This window comes from Phyllostomus discolor, chromosome 6 (genome assembly GCF_004126475.2).
Source record: "Phyllostomus discolor isolate MPI-MPIP mPhyDis1 chromosome 6, mPhyDis1.pri.v3, whole genome shotgun sequence".
Lineage (NCBI taxonomy): Eukaryota > Metazoa > Chordata > Mammalia > Chiroptera > Phyllostomidae > Phyllostomus > Phyllostomus discolor.
In genome coordinates this window covers 62,082,690-62,096,215 of record NC_040908.2, presented here as the reverse complement: position 1 = coordinate 62,096,215, position 13,526 = coordinate 62,082,690, and the positions used below count along the sequence as shown (strand labels likewise).

The 13,526-nt window shown below is 42.2% G+C and overlaps 1 protein-coding gene across 1 annotated transcript in view; it reads left to right on the top strand.

The window, feature by feature from the left end:
• POLR1A (RNA polymerase I subunit A) overlaps positions 1-13,526 on the top strand; it is an 88,059-nt gene that overhangs the window by 28,291 nt on the left and 46,242 nt on the right. The window contains 1 exon segment of the mRNA XM_028515349.2: positions 4,700-4,954. Within this exon segment, the coding sequence (XP_028371150.1) occupies positions 4,700-4,954 (255 nt within the window).

The following is a 13,526-nucleotide window of genomic DNA, read 5'->3' as shown; positions in this document are numbered from 1 at the left end:
GACAGATCACCTACTTCTTTTTCTACTAGTGTAGTCAGATTTATGTTTAGGCTCACAGGTTATTCTGCCTCCCTTAAGTGCCTGGTCTTACTAGGAGCTGTGTGAGAGCTGCAAGAGAAGTTAAGGTGTACGTCTTTTAACTTAGAGTGACCTCAAGTGGAACACGTGAAACAGTCTCAGTAGGAAATTTTGAGAGAAAAATTGAGACAGGAAAGCAGAGTGGGGTCCAGCAGTCCTGCATGAGGGCCCACTACCTGCTGCGCACTGCACCTTGACAGTCACCTTGAACAAGATCCTGCCACCCTGGAATTACAGTGTCACCACCAGGGAATGAGACTCTAAACGTGTGACCCACCGTGGAGTGCTATAGCAGACACACTGGGGAACAGCCGTGGAGGTCCTCGACTTCACATGTGTGTCCACGAGAGGAAAGAAGTGTGAGGGCAGCACGGCAGGGAGGCTTTGGAGACATCTGGAGGCAGGGGAGCTGGGTGTGAAAGTAGGGAAGGTTCCAGAGTGAGAGCAGGGACTTGAGGTAGATGGGGGGGTCAGGGAGGTAGAAGGGAGAACAGGTAAAAAGGCAGCTGTGGTTTACAAAACAGGGGATGGGGGAGCCCTGGAAGAAGGCACCTGTCTGGGCCCTTGTGAATCAGAGTGATGGTGGAGAATCTAAGGGCCCACCTTCTGTGGAAGGTCGAAAGGTGGAACTTAGATCGGGGCCACAGAGTTAAGACAGGAAATTGTCAGGACGTTCGACTCTTCGACCACGAAGTACCTTGGGGAGAGAACCCGGGGGAGGAAGGTAAGCTGAGCCCCGGGACGTGGAGGGAGAAGAGAATGGTAGCTCCAGGCTCGCTCGTTCGCTGTTGGCGTCCATCCGTCCGTCCTCCCTCGTAGGGCTGAGGGGTTCTTCCAGGTCGGGACCAGCCCCTGGCTGTCTTCCTGTCTCCTGGGGGTACTTGTTAGATATTTGTGGAGTTAAATGTGAATCTTAAGAAGAGTGAGGAAAGAGAGAGCAGACACAGCAGTGACAGTCACCTGTGACCCAGGAAAGCTGTCTGAACAACGGGAAGGAGCCAGGTTTCAGAGCCACTCGAGGGCAGTAGTTTAGTTAGGGCCTTTGACCAAAAAAGTAGCAGGATGTGGGGGGGTTGACATTTATTGGGGTGTGAGGATGAGGCAGCTGCACAAGAGAACTTCTCATGGCCTCAGTTACATCCACAGGGTCAGAGGTGAGTGGGACGGGATCTCAGGGAGGCCTTGCTGCCGCATGTTGGTCTGTTCCTGGAAAGTGACTGAAATGACGTCTGAGCAGCAGTGGGGTTGTGTGAGGGGAGCCCCGTTGCTTGTCTCCCTACTGAAGCTCAGACCCTGAGCACACCGTCCCTGCTTCCTCCTCTGGCCTCACCCCTGCTGCCCTTCACACTCCAGCTGTCCCTGTCGATGATGCAGGGCTCTTTCCCCCTTCAGGCCTTGTGGTTGTTTTCTCCTGCTGAGACACTTTGCCCCCCCTACACTCCCCGGCTGACTCCTGCTAACCCTTTAGGTTTCAGCAAGGTCCTCGTTCTAGGGCAGGGTTCCACAAACTTTTTCAGCAAAGGACCAGGTAGTAAATACTTCAGATGTTGGGAGCCACACAGTCTCTGCACAGAAACAAATGGGCAGGGCTATGTTCTCAAAAAAACTGTTTACAAAAACAGGAGGCTTGCCTTCCGACTTCAGTCTGCCCATCCCAAATTGAGTTCCTAAATCCCATGAGGATGAGGGCAGGGTGTTCTGCTCACCACTCAAGAAACCCCCATGGATGGGTGAGTCCAGGTTGAGGTTCAGGAGGCTCTGAGGCATGAGGGACCACATTATACCTGATGATGTAACCCAGGAGCAAAAGCAGGAAGGGACTTTTTAAAAGAAAGGTATTTTCACATCAGGACCTGGGGACTCAGGATGATTATTTTTATTCTCCAAACATCTCAATAATGTTATATATGGTACATACACATTTCATCAAATATGCAGGCATTTACTATGTATTTGTAGTTTGTAAGGACTCTGGTCAGTGACGTGGTATGTAGGTCAGGAGCAGGCTAAAGGGCTGGGTGAAGTGTGAGGTCCAGGTGAGGGTGGGAAGGGTTAAGACAGCAGGAAAGAATGACTGAAAGGCCTGGTTCCTGGGAGGTGTGAGATCTCTGCTCCTTCCTGTGGGCCTTGTAACTGGAAGAGGAAGTGGCCAGCATGGCTGAGTCAAATTCCTTGGCCCAGTAGTCTGCCAGAAGCTGATTTTGGCTCTGGATCTGCTTCTGAAAACTCTGACCCGGGCACTGGGGCATACTAATTTTCACTGCAGTATTTATTTAGAGACAAGAGAAAGGAAGGACCTCAGGTTTGGGTTGGCGAGGGGAATACCCTGTGCTCCAGGGTTTCTGTTTGGATTGGCCCATGCCTGCAAGTCTGGCCTGTGTGCCTTCCCAGCTGTGGGGTTTGCTTATACTGGAGGAGGTGTTGAATTTGTGAGCCGAGGCCCAGCCAGGGGTGTGGAGCCTGGGCCACAGGACTGGCTGTTTCTCCTCTGAGAGCCTAAAGAAACAAGTCAGCCCAGGCTCCGTGACATGCTTGGGGCAGATGCTTATGGGAATCCTCAGAATCCAGGTCTCCCTGGAAACATGGCTGTGGGGACAGGGAGACAGAGGTTTGGATTCCTCAGGGAGCAGAGAGACTGACTGACAGGTGCTTTTTGGGCCTGCCTTTTCGAATGTGAGGGCTTTGTTCTCTGCTGTCCGGAGCAGGAAGAAACTTCCAGCCCAGATGAGTAGGAATTGGGGGAGGGAGGTGGAGAGCATCTTTTGGTAACCTCTAGCTTCTCCTTTCTTTTGGATGCAGCTTCGTAAATGTGGACAATATAAGAATACACTAGCCTTGTATTATTTTTGTTGCCCCAGTGTGTTATCTGCTGGGACTTTTTCTTTACAGAGGGGAAGGGAGGGAGAAAGGGAGAGAGACATTGATATGCAAGAGAAACATTGACCAGATGCCTCTCCCACACCCCCACCTGGGGACCTGGCCTGCAACCCAGGCATGTGCCCTGACCAGGAATCGAAGTGGCAACCCTTTGGTCCACAGGCTGGCATTCAATCTACTGAGCCACACCAGCCAAGGCTCTGCTGGGATTGAGAGGAGTCTAGGGTTGGGAGAGTTCTCACTGAGTCGCCTGGATTCCCCTGGGCTGCTCAGAGGGCGTACGGATTAGTTGGCGTATTAGTTGCCTTTATGCATTTGTTTTTTAAAGTAGTATTTATATTCATTGAGGAAGCCTGGTAGTTAATATAATGTAAGATAAGGGCCAGTAAAAGGCTTAATGAGCCTAATATTAAAGTCAGCTTTGTGGGGGGAGGTGTTCTGTCAGGAGACATGACCAGTGACATAACAGTGATGGAAAAAGCATGAATGGTGGTTATCTTTAAGGGGTGAAATTACTTGTGGTTTTTATTCTTTTTAAATTTGTTCTGTTCTTCCCCCACAATGAGCATATCACTTGTGCAGTAGTAGTTCTTGCTTTCTTTAAAAATAGTTGATCTTTTTAAAATACACACTTGTAACATGGACAACACTAAGATGTATAAAGGTGACAGTAGTAACGTAATGATAACCTGGGTCTTACCTTCCCTGTGTGCCCCTGCCGCCGCAGAGAACACAGTCACAGCTTGGTGAGGACCCAAGCACCCTTTTCCCTTGTGTATATAAACACATACACAGTTGGGTTGGCTTTTGGTGGGGGTGAGGTTAAATTGCCTCATTCTATCACTATAGATGGCACCTAGATTTTTTTCTTGTTTTTACTGGAATACATTATTGCCATCACTTAAGAACTAGTATACGTGTAACTCAGCCTTCTCACCTTGAGTAATATTTCATAGTGTATACCATGACTTATTTGCCTGTGCCCCTTCTGTGGGGCAGCCAGATTGTTTTCAGTTTTTGCCATTCTAAACAGTGCTACATAAACATAATGTTCATATAACCTTGGATTGGTGCTCTTTTTCTTCTGAAAGGCCAAAAGGAAATGAGTTTTAAATATTCTAGAATCTATTGTCAAATTGCTTTCCCAAAAGACTATGGCAATTTAAACTTCTTATTAATTTTTTGAGTATAATAAAATGTTTCCAGAGGGCTTGGAATTGGGAGTCAGGAATGCTGCGTCCCACTCCTGGCCCTGCTGCGTGAAGTTAGGCAAGGTGTCTCTAAAATGCGGAGTTTGTACTTAGAGTAACATTCTCACGTATGAATGTCAGGGGCTGGGTAGATTCCGGAGGTCTGCCAAAGCCTTTGAAGCTCAGGAGTTTTATGATACATGCAGATATGCTCTCTTCACATGTGTTCATTTCTTTCTTTAAATTAATTCTCTGAGGGATTTAAGACTCCGGGAAGCCTATGTGTCTCGGAAGAAGACGGGTCTGGAGCCTTGTCTGTTGCTTGTACCTCTGAGCCCAGAGCCTCAATGGGGCTATGCTGGACTAGTGCCTATTTCTCAAAGATTTTTAGAGTTTTACCTCAGACTAAAAATTCCTCTTTTATTTAGTTGAATAAAGCATGAGACAGGCAGAAGCCACACTCGGCCAGGCCAGGCTGAGATCAGCTCTTGGAATGGTAGTAATGATGCTGAAGTCGCCACTGCTCACTGCTCTGTTCCGCACTCTGCCCCCAGGTGTGCCGGCACGTGAAGAACGGGGACATCCTCCTGCTGAACCGGCAGCCCACCCTGCACAGACCTTCCATCCAGGCGCACCACGCCCGCATCCTGCCTGAAGAGAAAGTCCTGCGGCTCCACTATGCCAATTGTAAGGCCTATAACGCTGACTTTGATGGAGATGAGATGAACGCTCATTTCCCCCAGAGTGAACTGGGCCGGGCTGAGGCCTATGTCCTGGCCTGCACGGATCAGCAGTACCTTGTTCCCAAGGTAGGTCTGATCTTGGGGCCTGGCTACGGTCATCGCTGGCACAACTTGGCACTTTAGATCTGGGCCCTCTCTAGCTGCCAGGGTCAGTGGGCAGCTCTGGGGCAAAAGCATGTGGAACACAGGGTCCTGGCTTCTTCCAGCTGGGGTTTTTGGTCCTCTAGTTGCTTAGAGACAGGGAAAGGTTTCTGTTTTGCTGCCTCTTAAAAATAGAAATGATAAGGGTCGTCACCAAAAGCTGAGTTCAGTAGCTACATAATAGGTCTTGTCTTCCAGACTTATGTTTGGATTCTGCAGTTTATTAGCCTTGGCAAGGATTAGCATCCCAACTGCGTTGGTCCCCATGGTTTTCAAACGACTTTGGTCCTTTGAATTCTGATATGCATGAATTTTAAGAGACAGCCTAACTCCAAGGGCCAATGAGATCCCCCTCTAGGCCACGAAATCATCTCCTCTTTGAATCCCTTCCTCCTCTCTCTGAGATTGGTCCTCAGAGGCAGACCCATGTGGTCACAGCTATCCAGAGGAACACACAGGAAAGATGCAGCTTCCTTCCCCCTGGCCTGGTCAGATGACCCCTTCCTATTACATGGCAGGGGCCTGAGTCAGCAGGTTCACGGGGGGAACAGAGTGGGGAAAGAGCCGGTCCCTCTTTACCCCTCACCACTTACCCAAAGACCTGAGACCTTTTTAACTACAAACCATTTTCATCAGAGTGATTCATAGTAATACATCCTTCACTTGGGCTGTGGTGGAATATGCAAGAGCTAGCAGTAATAACAATAATAGTATAGAACTGTGGCTACCATTTCCAAGCACTTTTCCAGTGCCAGCACTGCAGAGCACTTTGGAGACTTCTCCTTTCATCCTCCCCACAGAGGGTGAGGTAGGTGATGTTAATATCCACATTTACACAGGAGGAAGTGGTGTGACTTGCCCCAGGACACACAGGTGAGCAGTAGGAGGAAGGACAGGGCACTCCCAGATCCTCTGGAGTTTTATTCTTTTTCCCCCTCTGTGGGCCCTGCCACCCTCCTGCATAAGAAATGGAGACCCTTGCACTCGGGCCACCGGAAGCTGCCCAGAGCTGTCCTGCACAGATAGGTCCCCTCTCCTTCTGGGAACTTCTTTTTCCCATCAGCCATCTGCCTCCCTGGGAATCAGGCAGGTGGCCAGGGGCCTAGCATCCCAGCTTCTTTTCCCACCAGACATAACAACACAGTAGCTTTATAGTGGACCCAAATGTTTGAGTTTAGCTTTATTTCCCTCCTCTGCCCACCCTATCCAGCTGCTGGTTAGGGAAGGGCCTAAAAGTAGGAAGGAAGGGTTGGGGCCCACTCTGGTTACTTGGGAATTAGAAGAAATAATTTTACTAACTTTTACTACTAATTTTGCTAATAGTTAGAGGAAATACTTGGAATAATTTTATTAACTTGAAGAGTGGCTTGTTATTTTTTCCGGTAAATAATAACTGTCATAGCTGTAGTAGAGGTAGCAAGAAAAGCTCATCCACTGAGCCCTCCCTGTTCATCAGGCAGTACTCGAAGCAATTTGCAAACACTCTCTTATTTAGTTCTCAACAGCCTTATGAGGCAGTTGCGATTGTCACGAGAGGAAACACAAGTGAGTAGCCTGCCAGCCAGCAGTGAGGGCAGGACTTGAACCCCAGCCCATGTGTTCAGCCCCTCTGATGGGCAAGGCTGGGGCTCAGTGAAGACATGTGGAAGGAAGAGGCTCCCAGGCTTGGGCTGGACCTCGAATTCTAGGAGCGGTGTCGCAGTTCACCACAGGAACTCTACCAGAGAGCAGTTCCATTTTTGCTGGCAAAGTGAGCTCTGGACATCAGCTGCATAGGCAGCTGGGGTGCTCCGAAATTCTCCGACCAGTGAACTTGGATGTTCTATACTTGATTTTGATTGACACAGGTAGTATAGGGGCTTCATTCTTACCTGTGTGCTACGAAGGGCAGGCCTGTTCAAATCCACATGTGCCTCATCACATGCTTTTTTAGGGCCTGTGAGTTTTAGGTCAGAAGACAGGCACAATGTAGATAAATAAGCTTATATCAGTAAATTAATTTTTTTAAATTTATCTTCTAGTTATAGTTGACATATAATACTATGTTAATTTCAGGCCTGCACCATAGTGATTACACATTTATAGACCTTGTGAAGTGCTCACCCCAATAAGTGTGGTACCCTACTGACAGCATACACAGTTATTACATTATTGACTATATTCCCTAGGCTGTACTTTATATTCCTTTGATTATTTTTATAACTGACAATTTTTACTTCTTAATTCTTTTCACCTTTTTTTACCCATATCCCACCCTACTCCCTTCTGGTGATCATCAATTTGTTCTTTGTACCTGTGAGTTTATTTTGTTCGTTGATTTTTTATTATATCCCACATCTAAGCAAAAACATACAGTATTTGTCTTTCCTGTCTGACTATCCTTTAGGTTTATCCCTATTATTGCAAGTGGTAAGATTTCATTCTTTTTTATGGCCAAGTGATTCCATTGTATGTATGTACGTATGTATGTATCAAAATTTTTTATTGTATTTTTTTCTATTACCATTTAGTCCTCTTATATCCCCTCCCCGCTGCAATCACCTCACTGTTGTCCATGTCCATGAGTGCTTTTTCCTTTTTGCTTAATCCCTCCAAACATGATATTTGTCTTTCTCTGACTGGCTTATTTCCCTTAGCATAATGTTCTCCAGGTCCATCCATACTGGTGTGAAGGGTAGGATTTTCTTTTTTTATGGCCGAGTAGTAGTCCATTGTGTAAATGTCCATAGTTGTTTTATCCACTGCTCTACTGATGGACACTTGGGTTGTTTCCATATCTTAATGACTGTAAATAATGCTGCAATGAACCTAAAGGTGCTTAATGTCCTTTTGAGTTAGTGTTTTGGGTTCCTTTGGATATATTCGCAGAAGTGGGATCACTGGGTTAAAAGACAGATCCGTTTTTCATTTTTTGAGGTATCTCCATATTGCTTTCCACAATGGCTGTACCAGTCTGCATTCCCATCCACAGTGCAGAAAGGTTCACTTTTCTCCACATCCTTGCAAGCACTTGTTTGTTGATTTACTGATGATAGCCATCAGTAAACCAAGTACAGCAATGCATAAGAAAGATCATACACCACGATTAAGTGGGATTTATTCTGGGAATGCAAGTTTGAGACAACATTCTGAGAAGTGGGAGATGAATCTCATGGTTGCTTACTTTGCATTTCTATGATGACTGGTGATATTGAGAGTCATTTCACATGTCTGTGAAATGCCATCTGTATGTCCTCTTTGGAGAAGTGTCTATTCAGGTCCTTTACCCACTTTTTTAATTGGGTTGTTCATCAGGTTTTGGGTTTTGTTTTGGGGTTTTGTTTTTTTTTTTCGGTATTGAGTTTTGTAAGTTCTTTATAAATTTTAGAAAGTAACCCCTTATCAGATGTATCAGTGAATATGTTCTCCCATTCTGTGGGTTGTCTTTTTATTTTGTTGATGTTTTCTTTTGCTGTGCAAAAACTTGTTAGTTTGATGTTGTCCCATTTTTTAATCTTTTATTTCCCTTGCCTGGGGAAATATGTCTGATAAAATATTGCTACAAGCAATATCTGAGATTTTGCTGCTTATGTTTTCTTCTAGGATTTTTATGGTTTTGGGTCTAACATTTAAGTCTTGAATCCAGTTTGAATTTATTTTTGCGTGTGGTGTAAGAAGGTGATCCAGTCATTTTTCTGCACATACCCAGTTTTCTCAACACCATTTGTTGAAGAAACTATCTTTAGCCCATTGTATGTGCTTGCTTCCTTGGTTAAATATTAATTGACTCTAAAGGTGTAGTCTTATTTCTGGGCTCTCTATTCTGTTTCATTGATCTGTGTGTCTGTTTTTATGCCAGTGCCATGCTGTTTTGATTATTGTTGCCTTACAGTATAGCTTGATATTAGATAGGATGATTCCTCCAACTTTTGTTCTTCTTTCTCAGGATCACTGTTGCTATTTGGGGCTTTTTGTGGTTCCATATAAATTTCTGAAATATTTGTTCTCGTTCTTTGAAATACCTCATTGGAATCTTGATAGGAATTGTGTTGAATCTGTAGATTGCTTTCAGTAGTATGGACATTTTAATGATGTTAATTCTCCCCACCCACGAACACAGTATGTGCTTCCACTTACTTGTGTCTTTTTAAGTTTCTGTTTTCAGCGTCTTGTAATTTTCTGAGTACAGGTCTTTATATCCTTGGTTAGGTTCATTCCTAGGTATTTTATTCTTTTTGAAGCGATTATGAATGAGATTGTTCTCTTAATTTCCCTTTCTGTTAGTTCATTATTAGCATATAAAAATGCAGTTGATTTCTGAATATTAATTTTGTATCCTGCTAGTTTGCTGAATTCATTTATTTTAGGAATCTGTGGGATTCTTTATGTACAGTATCATGCCATCTGCAAATAAAGACAGTTTTACTTCTTCATTTCCAATTGGGATGCTTTTTATTTATTCTCTGATTGCTGTGGCTAGGCCTTACAGGACTGTGTTGAAGAAGAGTGGTGAAAGTGGACATCTCTATTTTGTTCCTAATCTTAAGGAAAATGCTTGGAGTTTTTGCCTGTTGAGGATGATGCTGGCAGTGGGTTTGCTATAAATGGCCTTCTCTATGTTTAGGTATCCTCTCTCTAATTCCACTTTGCTGTGAGTTCTAACATAAATGAGTGCTGGATTTTATCAAATCCTTTTTCTGCATCTATTGATATGATCAGTTTTTATTCTTCATTTTGTTTATGTGGTAAGTCACATTTATTGATTTGTGAATGTTTTGTCAACCTTTCATTCCCAGAATAAATCCTACTTGATCATGGTGTATAATCTTTTTGATGCATTCTCTATTTAGTTTGCAGAATATTTTGGCTGCAGTTTGGTTTGCTAATATTGTATTGAGGATTTTAGCATTCATCAGCAATATTGGCCTATTATTTTCTTTCTTTGTAGTCTTTATCTGGTTTTGGAGTTAGGATAATGCTTGTCTCGCAAAATGAGTGTGGGATCCATTGTATTTATGTACCACAACTTTTTTTTTAGCCACTGTGCCACTGATAGGCACTTGGGTAGCCTCATTTCTTGGCTATTGTAAATAATTCTGCAGTGAACATGGGGGTGCATATATCTTTTCAAATTAGTGTTTTGGGTTTCTTTGAACGTATACTCAGGAGGGGAATTTCTGAGTCATAAGGCAGTTTTTAAAAAAAAATGTTTGATTAATTTCCATATGTTTTCCATAGTGGCTACATCAATTTGCATTCCCACCAGCAGTGCACCAGTGTTCCCTTTTCTCTACATCCTCACTAATACCTGTTGTTTGTTGATTTATTGATGATAGTCATTATGACAGGTGTGGTGGTACCTCATCTTGGTTTTAATTTGCATTGACCATCTGTATATCCTCTTCAGAAAAATGTCTGTTTGGGTTTTCTGCCCATCTTCTAATTGGTTTTGCTTTCTGGTGTTGAGTTGTATGAGTTCTTTATCAGTTTTGGATATTAACCCCTATAGTATGTATCACTGGCCAATTTGTTCTTCCATTCTGTGGGTTGTCCTTTCATTTTAATGGTTTTCTTTGCTCTGCAAAACCTTTTTAGTTTGATGTAGTCACATTTGTTTATTTTTTCTTTGTTTCCCTTGCCTGAGGAGACATACCAGAAAAAAATATTGCTAAGAAATCTCACAGGGTTTACTACCTATGTTTTCTTCTAGAAATTTTACGGATTCAAGCCTTACATTTAAGTACTTAATCCATTTTCAGTTTATTCTTATATAAGGTATAAGAAAGGGGTGGGTTCATCTTTTGTATGCGTCTGTCCAGTTTTTCCAGCACCATTTATTTAATGTACTATCTTAACCCCATTATATATTCTTGCCTACTTTCTCATAGATTAAATGACCATAAAACTGCAGATTTACTTCTGGGCTCTTTATTCTGTTCCTTTGATTTTTGTGTCTGTTTTTATGCCAGTACCATGCTGTTTTGATTACTATGGCCTTGTAGTATAGTTTGATATCAGGCAGCATAACACCTCCAACTTTGTTCTTCTTTCTCAAGATTGCTATGGCTATTTGGGGTCTTAGTGGTTCCATATAAATTTTAGGATTATTCTAGTTCTGTGGAAAGTGCCATTGGTATTTTGATAGGGATTGCATTGAATCTATAGATTGCTTTGGGCAGTATGGACATTTTAACAATGTTAATTTTTCCTATCCATGAGCACAGTATGGGCTTCCATTTATTTGTCTTTTCTTCAACATTTGAACGATGTTAATTCTTTCTATCAATTTTCTTCAGTTTCTTTTTTCAGTGTCTTAGAGTTTTTTGAATATAGGTCTTTTACATCTTTGGTTAAATTTATTCCCAGGTATTTTATTTTTTCGATGCCATTGTAAATGGTATTGTTTTCTTAGTTTTTTTTTTTTCTGATAGCTCATTATTAGTATATAAAAATGCAACTGATTTCTGAATATTTTTGTCTCCTACTTCACTGAATTCATTTATTATTTCTAGTAGGTTTTGGTGGGATCGTTAGATTCTCTCTATATAGTATACTGTCACCTGCAAATAATGACAGTTTTACTTCTTCCTTTCCGGTTTGGATTCCTTGTATTTCTTTCTCTTGTCTGGTTGCTATGGCTAGGACTTCCAGTACTACAGTGAATAAGAGTGATGAAAATGGATATCCCTGTCTTTTTGCTGATCTTAAGGAAAACACTTTTATCTTTTTCCTGTTGAGTATGATGTTGACTGTGGGTTTGTCACATACAGCCATTATTATGTTGTAAAATCACTGCAGTTTTTACTTATCCCTTCCACATTTATGTTTTCATTATTATTTTTTACTACTTTTGTGTGTACATCTATATCCCTTTATTGTTGCAGTTACACATGATCTTCCTACTTTTGTCTTATAACCTTTGTAATAACTTTATAGTTGATTGAATAAGGTAATTTCTTAACAAATAAAGTGAAAAACTTCTAGAGAATGATCTGAGGTTCACTTCACTTTTAGTCAATATCTTTTGTGTCTTAGGTAAAGAGCTTTTGATCCTTTTTTTTTTTTTTTAAGATTTTATGTATTTATTTTTAGAGAGAGGGTAAAGGAGGGAGAAGAGAAACATTGATGGGTTGCCTATTGTACATGTGCTGACCAGGAACACAACCCAGGCATTTGCTGTGACTGGGAATCAAACCTGCAGCCTTTTGATTTGTGGAATGATGCCCAACCAACTGAGCCATATTGGTTAGGGCAGAGGTTTTGATTCTTGATATATTACATTTAGTCCTTAGTATAAATGTCAAGAGGTGGAATACTTAGTTTTACTAATGGTTTATAAAAATGTAACATGTCTTAAAGTATTTTGGTACTTTACCAAAATCCTAAGAGGACAAGAAGCACTGGTTTTCTTAAACTAGGAAAGCCATATTTTTGTAATGTTTTTGGTATATTTTTCTTTGTTTCCATTTTTTGTTTTGTTTTTTAAGATTTTATTTATTTTGCCCTGGCTGGCGTAGCTCAGTGGATTGAGCGTGGGCTGGGAACCAAAGTGTCCCAGGTTCGATTCCCAGCCAGGGTACATTCCTGGGTTGCAGGCCATAACCCCCAGCAACTGCACATCGATGTTTCTCTCTCTCTCTCTCTCTCTCTCTCTCTCTCTATCTCCCTCCCTTCCCTCCCTAAAAATAAATAAAATACTAAAAAAAAATAAAGGGAGGCTTCCTCAAGATGGAGTGTTGGCAACAGGTCTCATAGTTGCATTCATTTAAAAAAAAAGATTTTATTTATTTTTAGAGGGGGTGGAAGGGAAGGAGAAAAAGAGGTAGAGAAACACTATCATGCGAGAGTCACATCGATGGGTTGCCTCACGCATGCCCTCAGTGTGGGAACCAGCCTGCAACCCAGGCATGTGCCCTGCCTGGGAATCAAACCGGCAACCCTTTGGTTTGCAGGCCTGTGCTCAATCCACTGAGCCTCACCAGGCAGGACTCCATTTCTTTTACATTTCCAGGTGCTCTTTTTTAACTAACTATGGTATACAGTTAAAGTATTTTTTGTTGGGGTTTTTTTGTGTGTGTGTTTCATAGAGTTGTGTATTGTCATCTTATTTAAAATAGATGAATGAAACTTTATTTCTTTTTCAAAAAACAGCTAAACTTTCTTATTAATGTTTTTCTTTCTTTTGTATTTTGTGTTTATTGAGAACCAGTGCTTTGTGGAAATCATTTTTAACAAGGCTTCAGAATAGTTTTTTGACTTCTACTTTAGATAGAAGATTTAAGTCATAGAAGACCCTAATTCTCTAAGCACACTGACCAAAGACCTTAATTGTAGTGTCATTTTGCTGTGTTATTAAGTGGAATAGGATAGCTAACAATTATCTGGGTTTTTGATTTAGAGATGGTCTTTTTGATTCTAAGCAGGATTTAGAAAATTCAGAATCATAAGTTGACCCATAGTAAATTGCTTTAATCATCAGCATTCCTTCCTAGAATTCATGATTATTACACTGAAAGCA